The sequence below is a fragment of the Aethalodelphis obliquidens genome, unplaced genomic scaffold (genome assembly GCF_003676395.1).
Source record: "Aethalodelphis obliquidens isolate GAN/ISIS:26980383/991018 unplaced genomic scaffold, ASM367639v1 scaffold97, whole genome shotgun sequence".
In the NCBI taxonomy this organism is placed as follows: Eukaryota; Metazoa; Chordata; class Mammalia; order Artiodactyla; family Delphinidae; genus Aethalodelphis; species Aethalodelphis obliquidens.
The window spans coordinates 2,566,680-2,589,755 of NW_020838041.1; the positions used below are offsets into that span (position 1 = coordinate 2,566,680).

Genomic DNA, 23,076 nt, shown 5'->3' on the forward strand with positions numbered 1-23,076 from the left:
CCCGAGGGCAACAGCTACTGGACACCCAGATCCCCAGGACGAAGCGGAGCCCCTCGGCCCGCTCTCGGGTCTCCACGCTGGAGGGAGGGTTTAGAGGACAGTTGTGCTGGACAAATTCACCTGCTGGGACTTTCCCAAGTTTAGAATGAGAGCATTCAAAAACCTGCAGGTCGCCTGTCTGAACCCCGAGCTCCTGGCAGGGCCCACGTCTCTGGGCAGTGTTTGCCCCCCCCCCGGCTTCGCCCTGGAACTCGAGTCGGTAGTGGGTGCGGGCGTCCCAGGCAGGCCCTCCAGGTCCTGCTGCCCCCCGGCTCCGGGCAGCACAGGGCCGGCCACAGGAAGCCCACCAGCGGGAGGCGGGCCAGCTTGGGGTCACGGACGGGGCCCCGAGGGCCTCCTGTGCCCTGGACCCCAGGATGCAAGACAGGAGCCTCACTCAGAATCACAGAGGCTGGACAAGGCTGGCCGTGTCTGCCCCACAGGCTGGGGGGCCTGGTGACCCTTCCAGCTGTGCTCTGAGGAGCCCTGGGGTTTCCCAGGTGGGCCTAGGCCGGGGGTAGAGGGGGCGTGGGCTCTGCACCCGTGTTCCCGCAGCTGGCTCCGGGGCACTTGGGAACAGCGTTCTAATTTAGTTCTAACGATTAAAAGAAAATACATACACGTGTGTGTGTACGTACACACACACACACACACACACACACACACACATACACACACATACACGTATGCTTGTCCGCACACGTCTACCTTTATCACTACAGCACAAAGGGCTTTGACAGGCACCAGGTTTTCTGAGTTTGCTTTGTCCTAGATTCTCAGCTGGCCCAGTGTCTGCCAAGTCCACAGGAGCCATGACGTTAGAGGAACAGAGGACCAGATTTGGGGATCGTGTGTGTTGGGATGTGACTGCAGGCCTGGCACTGTTTGTGGCAGCTCTGCCCCCCTCAAGTCACCATGCTAGACAACTGGGTAGCAACCCCCTTAGACGTGAGGACAAGTGATGAGGGCAACGCCTCCCCCCTGCACGCCAAAACAGCCCTCCCCGCACACTGCGGACGGTCCCCATTAACAGCAAAGCCTCCGGGAAGGAAGCGTTTTTAAAGTATTATCAGTCACTCACACCTGAGAGTGAATGAGTTTATCACCTCTTTCCTGAGAACAGCGGGAGGGGAGCACACGATGGCTTGGCCAGAGCACCAGGTGGGGATGTGAGGGAGAACAAAGCAGGGGACGGGGCCCAGGAAGACAGTGCGATGCTTCCAGCCTGGCCGAAGTGGATGGACCAGCCTCTGAGAGGTACACGGAGACACCTGCTGGGCTCGGACCAGGCAGGGACCCGGGGCTTCTTGCAGGACGGTGCCCCTGTCCCTGGAAAGGGCCAGCAGGAAAAGCCGTCTCTGGACAGGACGCCGAGGCCTGAGGTGCGGACGAGAGCCGGCGCTGGGGCCCAGGATCCGCTGTGCCCACAGCAGGACAAGGGGCCAGGCACACCTGCCCCAGAGGCTGGGCAGAGAAGGAGCTGGCGGAGTGCCCCCGACGTTCCTGGTCCCAGGTCCAAGGCAGAAAGGGAGCAGGGTGATGAGACAAGGCTTCTCACACCTACAGGGCAAAGGGCTATTAGCACAAGACGGGTTCCTAGGGCTGGACAGGAAGGACCCCTTTCCCCAAGCCCCGCGTCCACACTGGGCCAGAGGCCCCAGATCTGCTGGTTGAGGGGGGTAGGGGCTTGCACAGCTGTGGGGAAGCGAAGCCAGCGGAGGGTGCAGCCAGCGTTCCCCAGGTTGGGACAACCCAGCCTGAGAACGGGGCTGTGCAAACACAGGCCAGTCGGTGTGAGTGGCGCTGGGCATGTGGCATCTCCGCAGGGCGGCCACCCCTGCCCTCACCTTGGCATCCAGGGAGTCCACTTTCTTCCTCCACTCGATCCTCCTGGCGGCTGCCGACTCTTTCTGCTCCTCCTCGTTGCAGGCATCAGGGTGGAGACCAGAGGCTCAGGCTTACGGCACAGGGGTCCCCAGACCCCTCCCCCTCCCGAGGGAGGACCCCAGACCCCTCCCCCTCCCAAGGGAGGACCCCAGACCCTCCTCCTCCTCTCTGCCTTCCAGCCCGCAGGCTTATCCAACCCCGTTCCCACGCCCAGAATACGGCCACTACTTTTGGGGCTGCCCCCCCTCTGGCAGGTCATTCTGCCATGAAAGGGCCCGTGGTGAGGCCTCAGGAGGTACCTGCGGGTCCCCATCTCCTGACTCCTGAGTCTTGCTGATCCACAGGTTGAGCCTCGATGTCACAACCCCCGAGAGCCGCAAGTTCTCCTGAAAAGACAGCTTCCGTGTCGGGGTCGGGTGGGCATCTCCAGGGGCCTGTGCCTTGCCCACACCCATCCAGCCCAGGGCGCCGGGCCCGCCCCCCCCTCACTGGGGCTGTGCGCACAGCCAGGGGGACGGGGGCTCACGAGTGGCAGGGAACTCAAGTCAGCGGCAGGTTCTCCCAAACTGACGCACGAAGACGCAGAGCTGTGGCACTGCCCAGACCAGGGGCCGGGATTTGCAGACACCTGAGCCACTCACCTTCCGGCTGGAGGCTGCTCCTCCCCGGCCCTGACCCACCAGCTCCTTCTCAAAGAGGCGGCGCTTGCTGGCGACGTCCACGGGAGCCACCAAGAACTCGGCGCGGGAGGGGCCCGGAGACCTGACTGACTCCGCGCTCTGAAAGCAGAGAGCACAAGCCGTTGACCCTTGAGGATGGGCGCTGACCACGCCCACCACGCAGGGCAGGCGCCCGGCCCCACCCACCTGTACAGCCGTGTGGTATCTCTCCAGCTTCTGGCCCAGTGTGAAGGAGCTGGCTGGGATCTTCATGCTGCTGCTGTGGGACGGAAAGGTAGGACAAGACGAGCCAGGTGAGACCCCCCCCGCCCCAAGGGAGACCAGGCCTGCGCCCACACCCCCAGCGCTTCGGCATGTGGCCTCAGTCGCCGAGCGAGACCATGATGACTCGGCCAAAGTGACGATCTACAGACTCCGGGGACTCCCCTGTCCTCCCTAGAGACAGTCCATTCAGCAGGACACCGGCCACCAGGTTGCCCCACCCCCGACCAACCCCAACCCGTCCTCAGGCCACCGGACGAGCGTACAAGACTCATGACCCGGCGGTGCCTGCCCTCCTGACACCACGCCGAGGAGCCGGCCAACCGGACACCGTGTGGGTCATACTCCATGCCTTTCCTCATGCTGTCCCCTCGATTCAAAGCTTCCTCCTGCTGGGAAATCTCCCTCTAGTTCAAGTCCTTTCAGATGCCAATCGCTCTGGGACAGAGTCCCCAGCTCTCTGAGGGCCGAGCTCCCGCAGCCATGAGGGGCTCCAGCCGTCCGTTCCCATGCCCGTCCCGGCACCTCCGTGCTGTGGGGCTCTTGCACATTTCATGTCTGATGTGAGCTGCTCGAGGGCAGCAGCATGTCTCATCCACCTTGTACCCCAGCACCCATCCCCACCCCCAGTCCTCGCCCAGCACTGCTGCCCTAGAGATAGTCTGGGGGCAGACGGATGCAATGCATGAGCATGAAACTCCCAACGCATGAGCACAGCTACTCTTCAGACCCCATTTGTGGTTGTTGTTGTTGTTTAGAAAAACACACAGTCCTCCAGCTGCTTGCATGGACGCTGTGGGCGGAGGCAGGGGTAGGGGGGAGGTGGAAGCGCTCGTCAAGCTCGTCAAGCTTGCAGAGTCCCGGTCTCCCTCCACACCCCTGTGCCTCGGGACAGCCCCGCCCAAGCCCCGCCTCCTCCAAGCAGCTCCCCCCATCCCTTCCCTTGCGCCACATCTCGGGCCTCAGTCCCTCCTGCTAACCCTGCAGCACAAGCAGGACGGAGCAGACGGGAGAGGACAGAGCTTCCGGGCCCCTGACCTGCGGGTTAAGGCTGCCTCTGAGTGGTCTCTCCGGGGGCTCATCTGAAACGAGAAGGAAGGTGCCCACGAGTGGGGTCAGCCTCGGCCTCCTCAAGGGAGGGCTCAGCTGTCAGAACACATCCCCCTCCTGGGGCCTCCCCCCCCCCCCCCCTCCCCCCCCCGTCCCACCCCCCCGCAAGGGTCTGGGGCACGGCCCCACCCACCAGGCCGGGTCAGCAGCCCCTCCTTGACGCCCCCAGGTCTTCTTGGGGCAGCTGCAACCACCTGCTTCCTGCCTGCGTCCCCACCACCCCGAGCCCCGTAGGGCAGGGCAGGGACAGGCACCGGCCAGCAGCAGGTCTCCCGCCTCTCCCCAGGGCCTGGCACAGCGCGCGGACCGTCAAAAAGTGAGTGAGTGACTCAGTCAACAGAGAAACCAGGAGTAAATTCTGCCGTAAAGCGACAGGACCAGCCCCGGTCCACGTGATCTGTACTCCTGGGGCAAGGCAGGGCGGCAGGCACCGGGACAGGCCATGGCTCCCCCCACCTGCCCTCCCGGAGGAGGGGCTCTCCCCGCAGTCCGCCTGCGCCGCCCTCCTGCAGGCTAGCTGTACCCACCACCTGGGGCTGCTGGGTCTCGTCCACACCCGCCTCCAGCCATTAACCGGTGCTTCACTTGATCCAACCGCATCTGCTCTCGGCCACCGTCGGGCACCCAAAAGCCCTGTGTCTGCTACAACGTCCCTGGTGTCTAACCCAGGGCCCTGGGCCGTAACGGGGGCTGCTTTCCTCGGCATGCCCTCCAGCGGACGGGAGACAAAGGGACCCGGGCCTCACCCGAAAGGAGATGGTCCTGGGGCTGGAGCGCTTCAGGGAGCTGCTGTAGGTGGCCTGGGTGGGCGAGGGTGTGTCCGCCTCGTCCTCCTTGCTGGGGATTTTCAACTGGATGGAGAAGAGGGAGTATCACACGGAAGGCCAGGGCACCCCAATCCCGAGCTGCCACGGGGCACCACTGGCCTGGCCCATCCCAGGAGCTGCAGGGGGAAGCAGGTAGCAAGACAGTCCCGTGCCTCCTGCCCCTCTGCTGTGGGGAGGGCGGACCCAGTCCCGGGGCCAGGCCACGAGGCAGGGCTTTCCAGGGGGACTTCTAGAAGGATCTGAGGCTTCCCACGGGTCCACGAGGGCCTGCAGTCTGGGCCCTGGCTGAGGAGGCGGTACGGGGTACCAGGTGCTCCCCGCTGCACAGCTGATGCCCCCTCCCCCGGGTCCGCTATCCTGACCGTGGTGGAGCAGGTAGGGAGAGGGAACTGCCGAGGCCGGCCTAGAGGCGGGAGGACAGGACTAGAAGGGAGGGCGGAGGGCGGGGGGCGGGAGGGCAGGGGCACCGCCAACCTGGAGAGTGATGGGTGGGAGGTGGCAAGTCCCAGCCGGACGCTCTGCCCCCTGCCCCCGCAGCCCCGCCGAGGGCGGGGGCTCCTGCTTGGGGCCGGCCCTCCCCTGCCCCTTGGGGGTGGACGGGCTCTGCGCAGAGGCTGGCCGCTCCTGGGCCCGGGGCTGCCCTGGGGCCGCCGCCCTCGCCGGGGCCCGCCGCGTCTCAGGGGCCGGGGTCTTCTCAAAGACTGCTGCTTTCTCAGACGTCAGTCTCTTTTCTGAGTCTGACGTCTTCCCTGGGGAGGGCAGCTTCTCCAAGACACTTGTTTCTTCCAGAACCAACGTCTTTCCCGAGATGGTTCTTTTCTCCAACACTGCAATCTTCTGGGACACAGACACTTTCTCAGGGCTGGCAGTCTTCCCGGAGGTGGAGACTTCCTTGGAGTCCAGGCTCTTTTCGGGCGCTAATGTCTTCTCTGGGGCAGAGGGCTTCTCTGAGCCCCCCTTCCTGCTGCATCCCGGCTCCCTGCCCACCAAGCTCTCCTCCTCCCGGACCCAGGAGCTCTGCCGCTCCCGGCTCAGTCTCCGGCGAAGCAGCAGCCCCATCTCCTTCTCGGGCGCTGGGGGCAGCTGCCCCGCCTGCCCAGTGCCCGCGCCATCCTCCTCCTCTGTGTCCAGCTGCTCCCGGACAGGGGCCTGTGCGACCTCCGCCTCCCGCTGCCTCTGCCTCCGCTCCTGCCGTGCCCTGAGGACGGCCCACACGTCCTCACCGCTGGAGTCTAGGGGTGGTTGGGGGGAGACCTCCGTTTCCTCCACGCTCGGCAGTCTGAGTTGAAAGATGGGAGATGGGGCGGGAGACAGAGTCAGAGGCCGGCAGAGGTGGGAGAGACCCTGGGGTGCCCTCCGACCCAGTGAAGATGCCTCTGGGGCCACGTGGGAGGTGCGAGGAAGGAAGGCCGAGGACCCCGCCGGAACCACCATCGCTTAAATCAGGAACCCTTTTATCTGCTTTACGCATCGGGCTTCTGAGGTATCCTTTGAACAAAGCACATGATGCTTTTCAAAGAAATGCATAAACCCCTGAAAGGTGCGACCATTCCATGCTCAGCCCCACTCAACAAACACCTCATCTGTGCCAGGCCCCGCCCCTTGCGGCTTAGATCAGGACCAGAGACAGCCAGGGAGCTGGCACAGGTCACACAGCTAATGGGCGGTGGAGCTGGGAGTAGAACCCAGGCCTCTGACGTGCCTCCCGGCCCCTGTCAGCCACTGCGTGCAGCTCAGGACGCACACCTTGTGGTCCCTCCTCTGGGGGACCCAGGGGAACAAGGGCCCTCAGCCTCCAGCAAAGGAGCCTCTTCCGTGCCCACCACCTGCTCGCCGTGCGACTTGGAGCAGGTTAGCAGGTTAGTTCACTGTCTGAGCCTGTTTCCCAGCCTGCAGACTGGGCTTGTTCGGAGGCGAGAGGAGACTCGTGGCAGGAGCGGGCGCCGTCCTGACAGACAGGAGCATCCGGTGAACAAGGCCCTTCTCCGCCTTCCCCTCTCGACCCTCAGATCTGGTGGCCAGACCGGCCCCCGCGCTCCTGCGGTCAGAGGCGGACCACGGAGGGTCTGGGTTAGAGGGAGGCAGCCGGCTTGAACGCAGAGAGTTGGCCCCGGGGCCCGACAGATGTGGACGACACCCGTGGCCCCCGCTCTCCGGGTGGACAACCCGTGTGCTCTCTGACCAGCTTCTCCACCTGTGAGACGGGTCAGGGCCCTCCCTCTCGGGAGCCTGGAAGGACTGAGCTACGCTCACAAAACGTCCAGCAAAGGCTGCGCGTCTCATGAGCACTGGTCTCACTGGCTGTCCTGGTGAGGGTAGGACCCACGGAAGTCCAGCCTGGTTCCCGCCCGTCATCCGGGACCGGGACACCGCCTCCCCACCCCCGCACCTCTCTGGGGCCGCCGCGTCTCCGTCCTGGGCCGGCTGGGCCACCTGGTCGTCCGTGGTGGAGCTCAGGCTCCGGTGTCGCCGCCGCCGTTCCCTCTCCTGTTCCTCTTCGTCCTCCAGGGTCCACTGCCTGGCCAGGCTAGGGGGGGACAGGGGTCAGTGCAGCCCACATGGCCCGCCACCCCAGCCTACGCAGCGACACCCCCAGGGGGGCGCTGGGCTGGACTCCACCCTGGACCCCCGAGGTGGATGGGGGCCCCTGCTCTGGGGCGCCCAGGGATGTGGGAGGGCAGGTGCAGCTCTGCCTGAAGGAGGTGGGTGAACCTGACAAGCTGCCCTCTCTCTCTGGTCCGGGGACTTAGATGACATCCCTCAGTGGACAATCGCAGAGAAACGACCTCAGCTACACAGCTCCCCGTGGGACTTCTCGGCTCTCCAGAGGGGGAGACTCCCCACTGAGACCGGTTACAGCCGGGGAGGGCCCGGCAGCACTCCCTTCACCTCCCAGGAGCCCCGGCAGCCTCTTTGGCTCCCGAGAACCAGCTCTCGGGTGCCGGGGGCAGGGGCCACACCCTGCTTTTGGTTCCTGCATCACAGGGCTTACCAGCCAGCCACCCCCGCCGTCAATCACGCAGCCACCCAACCTCCTGTCCCCGCAAACAGCCCTCCCCCATCACCTCCACCGCCCTGCCCACCCGTCATCCTTATCCACCTACCTCCCCCCAACCCATCCCCACCCTCCATCCCAACCAAAGAGCAAATATCCCAAAGGAACTGTGCTGGGCCAGCGCCCCGTCGGAAACTGCGGCTTCACAGACCAGGGCAGGGCCCCTGCCTCGGAGACACCTGCCAAATACTGAGAAAGACAAGTGTGTCCACCAGTAGCCCCCCAGCTCTGCGCAGGGAGGGAAGGGTTACTGGGGCCGCAGCGTCAGCAGAGGCCCCAGCAGAGCCTGAACGTGGGCTGGATCTCAGGAAGGGGGACAGGCCAGGGCCGGGAGAAACCCGAGGCCCAGGCAGAGGGGAGGGACGAGCAAGCCTGGTGGTCAGAGGTGGGGGCTTGCAGGGCAGGGAGGCCGTGCTTCACCCAGAGCCGCAGGAGAAGCTTAGGCCGTGAGGGCTGGGAGTGGCCCCCCAGTGATGTCTGGGGCACCGGTCAGAAGGGCCTCTGCTTGGCCCTCCTGCCCGCAGGCAGGTCCCTTCCTTGCCTCCGTGTTCCTCCCCAAGAGGAGCACCCACACGACGGCCCTGATCTTTTATTCCAAGTCCAGCATCACATCTGCTGATCTGATCGTCACTAAACTCACACGTTTTGAGCACTGTCTACAGGCAGGCAGGTTCCGGGGACCGGGAAGGAGCCCGACGGGGTTCTGCCCTTTGGGGCGCGTGCCAGGTGGGGGAGTCAGACAGGGAGCAAGGAGCCCGCCCGTGAACAAAACGTCAGGAAGAGACGGAGGACGAGAGAAGGCGCCTGGAGCGGAGAGGGCCCCAAGGACCAGAGGGGCTGGGTCTGGTGGCAGCGTTCCAGGGTGAGGGGGTAGCACAGCACAGGCCTCGGCCGGATGGCTGTGCTCAGGGGCCGGGAGCCAGGGCAGAAGGGACGGGGGAGAGCATGGGTTTATTCCAGGGTGTGGGGAGACACTGGATGGTTTCACACCGAGGGGGACATGGTAAGACTTATTATGGTCACTATTTTAAACCTCTCCAGCTGCTGTATGGTGACAGGACTGCAGAAGGCAAAGGAGAGGGACTGGGCTGGGGGTGGGGGTTGGGGGCCTTGCCAGGGCGCAAGCTACGGTGGTGTTACCTGGGGTGGTGACCGTGAGATGGGAAAAGTGATGGATTCGGGGCACATTTTGAAGACAGAGCCAACTGGGTTTGCTGATGGGCTGGATGGGAATGAGGGGCGAGGAAATGAGAGAAATCAAGGAAAACTAGATTTTCTGGCCTGAGCAGTTCCTGGTACCTGCTCTTAGAAGGCTGGGGACCATTAGGGAGGAAGGGGTTTGGCGAGATGTCCGCGGGAGGAAACTCGGGAGGAGCTGAGCTGGAGAGGAGCCAGCCCTGTCCACACCGCTGGAAGGGCAAGACCACCAGGAGGCAGTGTTGAGCACAGAGGCTTCCGGACCCTCAGAAAGAACCCGACTGGACAAGTAAGGGGAGAAGGGGACCCGAGAAAGAGGAGCTGGTGACGGCCGGCAACTCTGCTGAGAAGGTTTAACGAGAAGAAAAGACACCAAGATGAGACGGTACCTGGAGGAGGACGTGGACGCCAAGATTGCTGTCTTAATTGAGGTGTCATTTACGTACAGTAAACACACAGATCTTAAGTCACGTTTTCTTTTTCAAGATGGGCAAATGAGGCAGAGCGAGAGGGTACGAAAGGTTTGAAAAGAAAGTGTGAAGAAGCTGCCCTGCAGGGAGAGAAAAGACCACCGGATGGGGCGCATCCACCACGGCACGCGGAACGCACAGGCGCCACCAAATGTGGAACCGAGTGCAAGTGTCAACCTCGGAGGGCAGGGCGTTCCTCCCCCCTGGGTGGGCGGGGTCCGCCAGATCTCCGCCTCGATAAGCAAGAGCGCAAAGGGGGAGCAAATCCTAGGCACCCCCGAACGGCAATCCGCCCATCGCCCCAGGCAACCTTCCAGAACCGCCCAAGTCTGGTGTCAGGGTAGCTCTTGGTGAAAACCTCAGTTCCTCCCGCTCCTCAGGTCTGTACTCCACCTGCGTGGGGATGGGGCAGGGCTCCAATCTAGGACCCACGGCCTTGACCACGGGGTTTAAACCAGATTCCCCAGGGCCTCCGTGATCATTCATTCATTCATTCACTCACTCACTCCACGGGAACCCACGGTTCCTTCTGGCCAGGCCCCAATGCCCCACCCCTTCCTCGCTGCCCGGGTCCAGAGGAGAAAGGTCCACTTCAGCTCGCTTTCCTCTGGACCCACCGAACCGAGTGCACAGTGTGGGGCCAGCCGTGCCCTGCAAAGCTGAGGGACCCCGCCGCCCCGAGGGAGGCCGGCCCACCGAGCGGGGGCACCTCCCCCGCCAGGCGCACCTGGGCTGGAGCCCCCAGGATGCCTTGGGCCTGAGCACAGGCCGCTCAGCCCTCAGGGGAGCCACCTGTGTGTTTGTGGGACCTGGGACAAGGCGGTGTGTGATCCGTCAGAGCCTGGTCTCGGGAAGCGACTCACCCCAGGCGGGTCCTCGCCCTGAGGGTCTCGGGGCCCGTCCTCGAGGGACCCCCCAGCTTTGCCCCAAGACCCCGCCGCTCACCCAGGGGACGTGGTCACCCCTCACCCCCACCCCAGGAGAAACGCTGTCTCCACCAAGCAAAGAGCTCCTCCTCTAAAGAGGAGAAAATGGGGAGGAGAGGGCAGGAGGGGTGAAGGCCAGGCTTCTGGGCGGCTCCACGGGAGCCCCAGGAACAAACAAGCAGCAACGAAGGGCTTCACTCAGGAGCACACAAGTACCTGTTGACTACGGTGACTAACCGATCAATAAATAAGGGCAGGAGCGCGGGCTCTGACATGTGCTCACACAACGCTGGGCGCTGCTCCCAGCGGCTCCCAGATACCTCTGATAAGAGGCCCCCGGCAGCCCTGAGGGACGGGCGGGTCACCCCCATTCTGCAGGTGAGGACTCTGAGGCCATGGGGGTCAATAACGTTCCCAGGACGGGCCAGCCAGTAAAAGAAGGAACGAAGCTTCCAACATAGGCCAGCCTCCTAAGCACACGGCTAAAGGCCAGGAAGGATGTCCTGCCACCTTCTCGGGAGCCCAGCCGCTGAAGAGGCAGGGGGAGCAAGGGGTCCGGGACGGCCTCGGAAAGCGTGGGACCCTCCAGCCCAGCACAGGCCCGAGCTCGTGGCGCAGCCTGGGGAAGCAGGGTTGGGGAAACCCAGCCGCCAACACGTCGCCCTCTCGGGCGCCAGGGCCAGGCCAGGGTGGACCGTGTAGGTCCCGCACCCCGGGCAGTCCCAGCCACTGTCACCAGCTGATGCCGCAGCCCTGGGCGGCCGTCCCGCCACCAGCTCCCTCTCAACAGCCCTTTCCTCCACCTCCTGGCCCTCCTCTGGGGACACACATCCCTCTCTTTGCCTCCAGGTAGGTCTGCTAGCCGCCCTACTCCGGACCTCACCGGCTCCATTCTTAGGGCAAGGGACCTCCTTCTCCCTTAACTAGTTCTGGAAGACCTTCTGCCCTGCTGCTCAGGCCAGAGCTGGCTCTGCTCCCTCCCAAGGGCCACGCTTCCTGAGCTCTATCCTCGCAGTCAGCAGCAGCTGAGTGCAGGGGTGTAAGTGCTGGCAGCTTTACCAAGAGAACCCTTCTTTCCCCAATTGAATCGCACATAGGAACCCATTATACGACAGACCGAGGCTCAGCTGCCCTGGTTAAAGCAGGGGAAGGGTGTGAAGGCTGCCCCAGAGCATTCTGTGGAAGCCTGGGGCTCAAAGAGCAAGGATTTGCGGGACTTGGAAGGAGAAAAGGGAGCTCAGGCCTGGCACCGGGCTGAGAGACGCAGTTCTGATTAGCTGCGTGACCTTGGGCCAGTCTGCAGCCTCTGAGGGGGGACAGGCCTTCCACGCGACGAGGGGCCACGCCGGGTGGTCCATGAGGTCCCTTCTAGCCCTGCTGGTCTAGGGAGAGGTGTCAGGGAGAACTGAGCAGCTCGGGAGGTGGCAGGGCTGCTCAAGACCCAGGCAGGGAGATGATTAATCCCGCCCCCCCCCCCCCTCCCCCAGCCCCCCCCCTGGGCCCCCGCCGACGAGCCCGCCCAGCCTCACCCTCACCAGGCCAGCCCAGGGAGGAGAGGGCAAGGCTGCTGACCAGGGCACCTGGCCAGGCAGCTCACCACTGCCCCGCCCCAGGGCTAGAGCGTCTGAATTTCTACTCGCCAAGGACAGGCGGCAGGCTGGCCCTCAGCTGCCCACCTGGGCCCCGTCTGGGGCCACGCTCCTCGCACCCTGCTCAGCGCCCCCCCAAACCCGACCCCGGGACGGCCCGGGAGCCTCCGTTGACAGTGACTCACGGCCCTTCCCTCCTGCCAGCTGAGGCTTGTTCGCCAGGGAGCAGTAGGGCGGGAGGGTCCTCGGCTCCAGCTGCCTCAGGGGCGAGCGTTGGCCACAGCTGTGTCTGCCCACAGGGCTGGGGAGGGCCAGGGGCGGGGCCAGGGCTGGTCCCCGGGGCTTCCAGCTGCCTGGCGATCGCCTCCCCCGCCCCCGGCCCCCCCTGCAGCCACGGGAGACTGGGGCCATCTGAGCAGGGGACCAGCTAAGACCAGACCCTGCTCGCACTTTAAAAGTTCCAGCGCCCCACTGCCACCTGGCGCACACCCTGACACACATCCAGGCATGTCTCAGACACAAAGTCATACACATCCCAGCAGACTGGGGGCTCCTGACTCAGCCATGTCTACTTTGTGTTTGGTTTTTTTTTTTTGGGTTTTTTTTTGCGGTACGCGGGCCTCTCACTGTTGTGGCCTCTCCCGTTGCGGAGCACAGGCTCCGGATGCGCAGGCTCAGTGGCCATGGCTCACGGGCCCAGACGCTCCGCGGCATGTGGGATCCTCCCGGACCGGGGCACGAACCCGTGTCCCCTGCGTCGGCAGGTGGACTCTCAACCACTGCGCCACCAGGGAAGCCCTGCTTTGTGTTTTTAGCCCAATGCCCTGCGCTGTGGTCTTCAATGGACATCCAAATGGACTCGGACTCCCAAGGCCCAAACTCAGCAACGTCAGAACTTACCATCCACCCAGACGTGTCCACACTACACACCCCAACAGACAGGCCCCGCCTGGAAGCAGAGACGCTCCCAAGTCAACGCCGGCACCGTGACCCACACGCAGAGTCCGAGACCTTGACCCCCAGCTCCACCCACAGTACAGACCCTCCCTGGGTGTGTCCAGCCTCTGAGGCGGCCGGGCCCCTGTCTAGGGCACCGAGCTCCTCCTTGCTTGGGGCGTATCCTTCCCCTCTCTAGACCCCGCGGGCCCCTCTGCAGCGGGGTGACCGGGCAACTGTGCTTCAGAGCAGTGAGGTCTGAGGGTCTGGGAGGCCCGCGGCCCTGGAGAAGCTCTGGAGCCCTTGGGAAGGGGGTGGGGAGAGCCAGAGGCCTTGCTGGGGAAGGCCTGGGAGGGGCAGCTCCGTGCCTGTAAAGGCAGCCTGGGCCTCCACCCACATGCCCACCTGAGAGGGGTCGGTTTCTACCCGCTAGAACCTTCCGGGCTCCCATCTACTACGTGGGCCTGTCTCCTGAGGGGGCAGTGCGGGGGGGGCGTCGCAGGTGAAGATGCTCATGGAAGCACCTCTGGGGGGAGGTGCAGGGTGGCCCCAAGGGGTTCAGGGGTCACCAACCACATGAGGGGGGCTGCCTTCTGGCCACGCCCCCAGGCTTCTCTGACCCTGACAGATGTCCCGCAGGCAGGGATACGACACCCAGTGCCCAGGCCCTGGGGAGGATAAGCTCACAAATAAAGGCTGAAGCCCAGAGGGGGGCAGAAGCTGTGGCGAGGTCACCCAGCCCAGACCCCACCCCGAAATGCCACACTCGGAACGCGAGCCTCATCAGTAGGAGGGCATCTGTCCCCCCACCACCACCCGGTGCTGTTCACCAACGCTCCCCGGTGGCGCTGCCCCGCTCCTGGCACGGCGCCCCCTCCTCCTCCCCGGGCGGGGCCCCTCAAACTCTCTACAGAGAAACGCGGGCCGTCAGGGGGGCTTCTCGGGAAATGAGGCTGGGCCATAACTCCAGAACGCCTCCCCAGTGCCCCGAACCGGCCTCTAGGGGCCGACAGCCCACCCCAGGCACCCTGCTTGTGCCTCAGCTCCCAAGGGGAGGAAAGAGGCGGTGGGGCAGGCGGAACACCTGCGAGCTGCCAGGTGTGGCCCCGACTCTGTGGCCCCCAGGGGCGGCCAGGCCCCCGGGCTCACCTGGACAGCTTGGCCCAGTTCTTCCTGCTGACTGACATGTCGCCGGAGCCCGGGCGCCCGCCGCGTGCTTCGTGTCCGCTCGGCGCCGCCCCGCGCGCAACCCGCCCGCCGCCGGCGCAGGTAGGCTCACCTGGCCTCTTATCCCCCCGGCCTGCGCCCCGCGCAGCCGCGCGCCGCCTGCTGCCCCGGATTGGCCTGTGGGTAGGCGCGTCGCAGAAGGAGCCGCCCCGGTCCCCGCCCCGGCCACCCGGCCGCGCGCCCAGGACGGGCCGCCGCACCTATGCTCCGACGGACGGCCGGGTGGACGAGAGACCGGGCCGCGCGGGGCGGTGCGGGGCGGGGGTGGGGACTTCCTGCTCGGGACCTGTCCGACCAGCCCGCCCGGCCGCTCCCTCCCACAAGTGCCGCGGCCCGGGGCCGGGGCCCGGGCACGGACCCGCTCTCCGCCCGCCAACCGGCTCGGCCCCGAGAATCCCAGACGGGAGGCGGGCGGGTAGGTGGGAGCCGGCGCGCGTCTGAAGTCTGGAGAGCCCTTCCGACTCTAAGCTCCGGCCCGCCGCTCCGAGACCCCGGGAGAGCGCGGGGCGCGCTTCCTCTGCGCCGCGCGCAAAACTGCAGGCACGCCCGGGGCAAAGCCCACCCCTCCCGAAAGGAGAGCCTGGGTTCCATTCTGCACACCCTGGAGTGCCTCCGGCTCTGAAAAAGCCAAGACGTCGGAGGCGTCTCCTCGCAGGCTGGTCTGGACTTTGGGCTGGAGGGGGCTGGGTGTGGAACCAGGCGGGGGAAGCTCGGCTTTCCCCGGAAGGGAGCAGTGGACAGGGAACTAGCAGTGGAGTTTTGGAGCAAGTGAGGCACCACCTGGCTCCCTTTAAGTGCGCATCCGGCTGCCGGTGCCACTCGCGCTGCCCGCCCGGGAGCTGGCCTCAGGGAGACCAGGGATGGTCAGTCCCCAAGTTGTGGAGTCTTATCTTCCCGACGCATCAGAACTGTTGCAGCCCCAGGCACCAGCAGGAGAAGAGGGAGGCGGAACTGACAGCGTCTGCCCTGCTGGGTCTCGCTGACCAGCCTGGCCTCCCCGTGGCACTGATCCAGAGCTGGTGGTCTCTACAATACCCTCCAGCTCTGAGATCTCCCAGTAAAGGGCAAGCCAGCCGCTAAGCAGAAGCTGGGACACACACACACAGCTAGCCTGCTAAGGCATCTCTGTCCCCAAATGCCCCCTCCTCCAGGGAGCCTTCCTTCTTGGCCAAAGGAGGTGAGGAGTGAGGTTCAAGGAATGAGAGCTGGACTGGGAGCCTGGAGATGGGGCTTTGGGCCCTGACATGTATGAAACATATGACGTGGGGCAAATCTCCTATTTCCTCATGTGTGTAGAATGATACTTTGCCCAGGTTGTGGGGATCACACGTGTCCGTGGTTGCATGCCGGTGATCCCGGGGTGAGCAGCGGGAGAGCTGACAAGACCCCTGCAGAGGCCAAGGCAGGCCCTGGGCCACTGGCTCTTCCAGGGAAAGAGGAAGAGGGGCTGGTGAGAACCCAGGTCCCTGGATGCTGGGATTTGGGGCCCAGCACTTCCTGGGGAGCCTGCTGACCCCTGGGGACCTAGAGAATGTCCTTCCCATGGTTCGTCAGTGGTGACATCTCAACAGAGAAGGACAAACGACCCCAGTCATTTGAAGCCTGGCCTTTCCAGGGACACTTCATGAAACCAGCAGAGAGTCGGCAGTGTCTCTAAAAGCCCAGACTCCAGCACCCTGTCTATGGACACAGAACCCAAAGACACGGAAGATTGGTGCGTAGACAACTCCAGAAGTAAGGGAAAGTGAATTATGTGCGCGTTAGTGCCCCAGAAGTTCCTTGAGGGCAGGCATTGTATAGAAGTCCGTCAGCAGAGCCGTGCTCCCTCCAGAGGCTCTAGGGCAGGACCTTTCTTTGCATCTGTCGTCCTGCTGCTGCTGGTGGCAACCCTGGGCCTGCCGCCACGTGACTCCATGTCTGCCTTCAGAGTCCCAGGGAACTGTCCCGGTGTCTCTGTGCCCGCGTCCAAAGTTCCCTCTTCTTATCAAGACATCAGTCCTTGCGTTACAGCCCCACCCTGATCCAATACGACCACATTTAAATTTGATCACATCTGCAAAGACCCGATTTCCCAGTGAGGTCACATTCACAGCTACCAGGGCTTAGGGACTGACCTTTCTTTTTGGGCGGGAACATAATTCCACCTGCTACAATCAGCAAACAGCGCTGGCTTTCAATGACACCAAGATGGTGGGGACTCAGATCCTGACCCCAAGACAGTCCCAGTTTGGCAGTGAAGGCACACACGTGCTGGTGCACAGCCACATGTGCTCCTAATCGTGCGTACACACACGTGTGCATAAGCATACACACACGTGTGCATAAGCATAGGTACACACAGGTACTCCTAAGCGTCCTTACATACAAGCCGTGTTCAAGACAGGCTGTGATGAAAATTGAAACTGTCATCAGGAGAGATTAATTCTAGTGGAGGCACTGGGGGTGCCTGCAAGGGGAGGGAACATCTGGGTTGGGCTTGAACGTTGAGTGGAATTCACTCATCAGAGAATGGGGCGAGGGACCCGCTACAGGATGGGGCGTGAACGGAGATGTGGGGTCTCGAGTGGAAGGTGGTTCCGCAAGGAGAGGGCTCATGCGCCCGAAGCACCGTGTGCCCGTCACGGCACCAGGAAAGGGGTCCTCATTCTGCCCTGAGCTTAGGACTTGGCCATGACCCTGCCCAATAGCTGAAAATGACAAGGCAAATGGCCTCTGAGTGGGAAGGCCCCCGAGACTTTGAAAGCCACACTGACCAGGCTTCAGGGGGAGACCACCACCGAGGGGACCACTTTTACATCCATAAAAAAAAGAAGGACTTGGGCTTCCCTGGTGGCGCAGTGGCTGAGAGTCCGCCTGCCGAGGCAGGGGACGCGGGTTCGTGCCCCGGTCTGGGAAGATCCCACATGCCGCGGAGCGGCTGGGCTCGTGAGCCATGGCCGCTGAGCCTGCGCGTCCGGAGCCTGTGCTCCGCGACGGGAGCACAGAGGAGGGGGAGGAGGGGTTGGCCGGAGGTCTGGAAGGCCGAGTGGTCATGGGGCTGGCTGCTGGGTGGAGGGGAGAAGGCCAGGTGACGCCCACTTGCTACCTTGAGGGGCCGGTGACCTCAGCCCGAGGGGCCTCAGCCTCAGTACTGACCCCTGGGGCCTGAGAGCTCTTGGCGTGGGGCTGTCTGCACCCTGTGAGGTGGTCAGCAGCAGCCCTGGCCTGAGCCACGGGAATGTGAGGGCCCCAAGGGCAGCCCGGGGAGCTGTCCAGCACATGGCTGGACGTTGGGGCGGGGCTCAGGACAGCCTGGCCTGCGTTTTCTACAGCACCCGAGGGCTTGTGCAGGGCGGACGGGAGAAGGGGACAATCACAAGGGCAGGGGTGGTGCTCAGGGTGCCCGTGCCCGTGTTTCAACGCCCCGAGCGTCTTGGGGAGAGCAGGAGTGTTTCATTCGCCCCCGTGTCTACACTAGCGCTTGGCGTGGTAGGTTTACAGAATTGCACTAACTTGCTTTGGGAAGGAGAACAGGAAACCCCAGACAGCCCGGGATCCCCTCTGTGTTACCTGGGAGGCTGGGTCGGAGCCTCTCAGCGTCTAGGACCCTTCTTCTCCAGGATCTGGGTCACCCTGATGGTAGATTGCTGCGGGAGTGTACTTGGAAACCAGCAAGTGCTGACGGCCCGGCACCTTGACCACGGGCACCAAGCAGGAGCTCAGAACATCCCCGGTAGCTCTGGTTATAGAAGCAAAACTCCGGAAACCACCCAGAGGCCTATTCACAGGGAAAAGGTGAGTAAATGGTGGTATTTCATCACTTCGTTCTTTCACAGAGGTGAATTTTGCAATCTTCACCTCTAATGAACTTCAGAGCAGAAGCATGCATTTCGAGGCCCATGAGGACATGGAGCTCTCGTCTGCCGTGCAGCGCAGCAAGGACATGGTGTGTGGGATCTGCATGGAGGTGGCCTACGAGAAAGCCAGCCCCAGCGAGCGCCGCCCCAGGATCCTCTCCAGCTGCAACCACACCTACTGTCTCAAGTCTATTCGCAAGTGGAGGAGTGCTAAGCAATTTTTTTTAATTAATTTATTTATGGCTGTGTTGCGTCTTCGTTGCTGCACGCAGGCTTTCTCTAGTTGCGGCGAGCGGGGGCTACTCTTCGTTGCAGTGCGCGGGCTTCTCATTGCGGTGGCTTCTCTTGTTGCAGAGCACGGGCTCTAGGCGCACGGGCTTCAGTAGTTGTGGCACGTGGGCTCAGTAGTTGTGGCTTGCGGGCTCTAGAGCGCAGGCTCAGCGCTCTGGAGGGGAAGTGTCATGGTTGGAGAGGGGTGTGCAGGGGCTTCAAAAGCATTTGCAATAACCTAGTTCTTTTGTTTTAATCGAAGTATAGTTAATTTACAATATCGTGTTAGTTTCAGGTGTACAGCAAAGTGATTCAGCTATACATATATATTTATATAATTATTTACTTCCTTATTTTCAGATTATTTTCTGTTATAGATAATTACAAGATACTGAATCGCAGTTCCCTAGTTCTTAAAATGAGTGGTTCACACAGAGGTGTTCACCGTATAATTGTGTGCCTATGTTAGTAACTGTGAGCCTGTGCTGGCCACTTCCCCTGGGGAGAATCCAGGAAGGCAGGGCTTATCACCCTGGGAATCCCCTGGTCCAGGAGGGGAGTTTTTGACTCCCCAGCCAGTGGGAGGAGGAAGCCCCCTCTCTCTTCCCCTCCCAAGGAAGACATTGGGCTCTGGACTCCCCGGCCCCCAACCCCTGTCTACACAGGACATAAGGCAGCTTCCTTTCCCCCAAAGAGGCCAGAGTGGAGACCAGGGGATCCCCGGCCCCAGGCCAGCGGGGTTGGAAGTCACAGCCTGACTGTGACTGGGAGGTAAGACCCACACCCTAAAGAATCCAGGGCAGTGGTTCCCTGGCTTTGGGTTTCACCAACTAATAATACTTTTTAAAATATAAATACACAAATCGTGTTGCCACCATTTTGTGGGGTTTTTGTTTGTTTGTTTGTTTGCGGTACGCGGGCCTCTCACCGCTGTGGCCTCTCCCGTGGCGGAGCACAGGCTCCGGACGCGCAGGCTCAGCGGCCATGGCTCACGGGCCCAGCCGCTCCGTGGCATGTGGGATCTTCCCGGACCGGGGCACGAACCCGTGTCCCCTGCATCGGCAGGCGGACTCTCAACCACTGCGCCACCAGGGAAGCCCCACCATTTTGTTTTTTGAAGAAATTAGAAGACAACAATTACCACTTCCTGTGCTCCCACCCCATAAGTACAGGGTATCTTGATACTAAAATAATAGAATTAAGGCATGCATACTTGAGAAAAGGAGAACCCTTTTCACTGAATGCACGTAGCTTTATGGAAACTTCACTGCAGTAGCCCGATTTCCTCAGCGGGCAGTGGAGTAGAAAGTTGGGTCACAGAGATCCAATCAGGGGAATTGCATCTGGAAAATTCTAAAACGAGGGCCATGTGGGCATCCATGGCACTCAAGGGCAAGCAAGCCACCACCCTCACGGGCACACACACCAGACTCACCCCTTCCGAGGGACGGCCACAAGTGCATACGCGCACGCACACACACACACACGCTCCTCCCCAGGGCTCCCGGGTTGGAAAACCTGCCCTGGCATTTAGGTGTGGCCATACTTCTCTCCTGAGCCCAGAGCCGAGGGTGGGGCTCACCCAGCCCGTGTCAACCGGTGGAGCCAGGTGGGTGCTGACCCGGGGCCAGAGGTGGGCCACCCGCTCAGGCCCCCGGCCCACTGCCTCTGGCCGGGAGACCAGAGCTCTGTCCACCTGCAGGGAGTCCAGGGCCCTGTTCTGTACCCCTGGTTAGGGCTGTGACCTTGAGCAATTCAGTCTCCCTCTCTGGGCCTCCAGAAGCCGGCTACAGCCCCGTGCACCAGGCCCATGGGCAGATGGGGGCTGCGCTGCTCAGCGGTAGCCTCAGGGACCCGCTTAGGAGTGTGTCTCGGGATAGAGTGCCCGTCACCCACCTCCAGCGGAGGGCCCGCTGGCCGGCTTTAGGGCTGCTGAGGAGGGAGCCCTGCTGGGGTCAGGAAGGCGGCTGCCGTCCGCACTGGCCCCAGCGGCCTGTCCCAGGCTTCGGCAGCTTGGTCACCCACCTGGAACAAACCTGGCCAGCCGGGAGCCCTGCGGGGAGCCTGACTCGCTTCGTGGGGGGCCATTGGGGCTAATGTTTAACGGGCTCCCTCCTTGGCGGGACACTCCAGTCCCTGCAGCCCTGAGCCTGGGCCTGCCCTGACCATCCTGCTGCGAGGTGGACCCCAGACAGACAGTGGGCTCGGCCTCCTGCCCCGTGGATATAGAGACCGGGGGGGCGGCCGGCCTCCTCAGGCTCTGGGGCAGGCAGGGGTGTAGCAGGTGGCTGTTCTGCCCTGGTCGTTCCTTCCAGGAGGCAGGAGCTCCCCCTCCAGCGGCTGCTATAGGTCCGCGTCCCTGCTGTTGGAGAAAGTCGGCCCCTTTGTCCATTTGGGTGCATTTGCATCTCATTTGAACGTTTTCTCCTCTCTGGGGACAGGCGAACTCCAAGGTGCTTATGCATTGCCCTTGGTCCCCGGCCACATCCCTTCTGGAAAGTTACAGGTCGGGCTCTGTTGAGGCAAGTCTGATCCCAGAAAAGGGTGACCGCCAAGGCAGGTTGACCCAGGTCCCTGTCCCCAGCCTGCAGCTGTCACAGCCCTTGACTCGTGGTGAGTGACTTCAACTCTCCCAACCTCCGTCTCCTCATGTGTCAATGAATCTGAGATAACAGGTACCCCTTAGGTTTTGGTGAGAACGTAATGATGTGATTCTGGTAAGGCATGTTATTAAGTCGTGACTAAGAGTCCGGGCTCTAACAGACCAGCTGAGTTCAGTCCTGGCCCCTCTTTCACTAACCATGTGACCATGGAAAGGTGTTAACCTCTCTGTGCCTCACTGTTCCCATCTGTGAAATGGGAGTGGTTGTGGTCCCTCTCTCATGGGGTGTCGTGAAGGTTAGATGAGCTAATTCAGGTGCAGAGAGCAGTGCCTAGAGTGGAGTGAGTGCTGCGGCCGCTGGTCTTCAGTGGGGCCCAGCTCCAGGCTCTGCCCTGCTCGTGTCCAGGCTGGGTCCCTGCGTGGTGAGTGGGGACCGGGTGGAATCGTGGTTCTCTCTCTCCAGAGACCACGCCTCCCGCCCAGGCCCTGCTGTGGCCACAACTAAGCCAGCCCCGCCCACTGCCACCCCAAGGAGCCCTGTGACAGAGCCCCCTGGCCGTCACCACTCAGGGCTCCGTTGCACGGGGGTAGGCTAGGTCTGGCCCTGCCAGGAAGCAGAACGGACTGGACATCCTCCCGGAGGGCTTTGGGTGGGGCAGGGGCCCTTTCCCAGAGGGCCCTCCTCCCACGGGCTCTCTGCGCCAGGCGTTTGCTCTGAGTCAGGCCTGGCTTTGCAGGGCAGGGTGGGGGCCCCAGCGTGCTGGGCCCCAGGTCAATAGTTGGGGGGCGGAACCGAGCACTGCCTTTGCAACTCGGGGCCAGGATCTCCCAGGGCTGAGAGGAAGCAGAGGGGGGAGGCCACGCTACAGACTCAGGCCGGCCGCAGTGACCTGTGCGTCAGGGAAGGGGGCGTGTGTGTGGCTGCCAGGCGTGAGACCCAAGCCAGGCTCTGTGCCTGGCCCAGCCCCGCCGGGCTCTCCAGCTGCGTGTGTGTGTGTGTGTGTGTGTGTGTGTGTGTGTGTGTTTGTGTCTGGGTGTGTGTGTGTGTCTGGGTGTGTCTGCGCCTGAGAGTTTCCGTGTTTCTAGGAGCTGTTTTCTTTGAGCACGTCCACCTCTCCGCCCACTGAGCTGTTTGCAGCAAGGACCCAGGCAGACTGCTCTTCCCCCAGCACATCTCGGGCTGCTGGTCCTTCAGGGGCTGGCGGCTGCGTGGCCGGGAGCCAGACCCCGGCCCAGGGGCCCCTGGTGCTGCACTTTGCTCCCAGCTTCTGGCATTTATGGTGGATAATGCACTGGGAGCAGAGGGCAGAACAGGGACTCACAGGCAGCTGGAGGGCTCTTCACACAGCCCAGCCTCTCCTGGGGCCAGTGCCGGGCGGCCAAAAAGCCAAGGGCCGGGCCGGGGACCAGCTGCTTCCTCGTAGGCATATCTCAGGAGTCACACGACACTGCCCGGAAAAGCCTCTCTGGCCCAGACGTTGGTCTCTGCTCCACGGGAGCCGCTGCCCTCCGTGTGTGTGGAGGGGTGCCCCCAGGCCCCCCATTCCACCCCAGCAGACGTGCACCCCTCACCGGGCTTTGGCCCAGATGTCAGCGGGATGGAGAAAGGACCTGACCTGGAGGACAGACAACTGACTGCCACACCTTGGGACAGAATCAGTCCTGGGGGACATGGTCCGTCAGGAGTGTGAAGGAAAGACAGTCAGGGAGGGTGGATGCAGGTGGACAGGGCTGGCCCAGGACCCGATGGGAGAGCCCAGGGCAGGCGTGAACAAGGAGCTGCCTGGTGGCCGGGGTGGAACTGCAGGGCATCCCCCTGGCTGGGCCAGGACACTGACCTGACTGCTCACCCCGAGGGTCAGGCACACCAGGGTACCCGGGAGAGGGGAGCCAGGGGAACGGCCCCGTGAGAGCAGCAGGGCCAGGGGCTGGGAATGGAGGGGCCCCCTGACAGCCGCAGGTCAGGCTGGGCTGAGCTGAGCACCCTGGCGGTGACGCTGTGCTGTGTGGTGTCACCGGACCAGATGGCAGGGGGACCAGGGGGACCTGAGCAGGTGGCCCTCCATGCTGCCCCGAGCTGCTGCCTGAAGCCCAGCACAGCCTCCCTCACAGGCTCCCTGCCTTCCCCCTCCCCCAGGTGCTTACAGCCAGAGCTGCAGAAGTG

The 23,076-nt window shown here is 63.1% G+C and overlaps 1 protein-coding gene across 3 annotated transcripts; it reads right to left on the minus strand.

Moving 5' to 3' along the window:
* Positions 1–1,094: 1,094 nt before the first annotated feature.
* Positions 1,095–14,250, minus strand: LAD1 (ladinin 1). 3 transcript variants are annotated; one of them, XM_027096063.1, is made up of 10 exons: positions 14,127–14,250; positions 7,194–7,331; positions 5,279–6,083; positions 4,724–4,828; positions 3,906–3,949; positions 2,793–2,865; positions 2,568–2,705; positions 2,226–2,312; positions 1,887–1,955; positions 1,095–1,599 (listed from the first exon to the last, which is right to left on the minus strand). In XM_027096063.1, exons 1-10 carry the CDS (start codon positions 14,162–14,164, stop codon positions 1,594–1,596), a joined length of 1,503 nt encoding a protein of 500 aa, XP_026951864.1. In that variant the 5' UTR covers positions 14,165–14,250; the 3' UTR covers positions 1,095–1,593. The 3 variants fall into 3 exon arrangements, with proteins under 3 accessions (XP_026951864.1, XP_026951863.1, XP_026951865.1); XM_027096062.1 differs by having other exon boundaries at positions 1,887–1,958; XM_027096064.1 differs by lacking the exon at positions 7,194–7,331 and having other exon boundaries at positions 1,887–1,958; positions 14,127–14,231.
* Between the last annotated feature and the right edge of the window lie 8,826 nt (positions 14,251–23,076).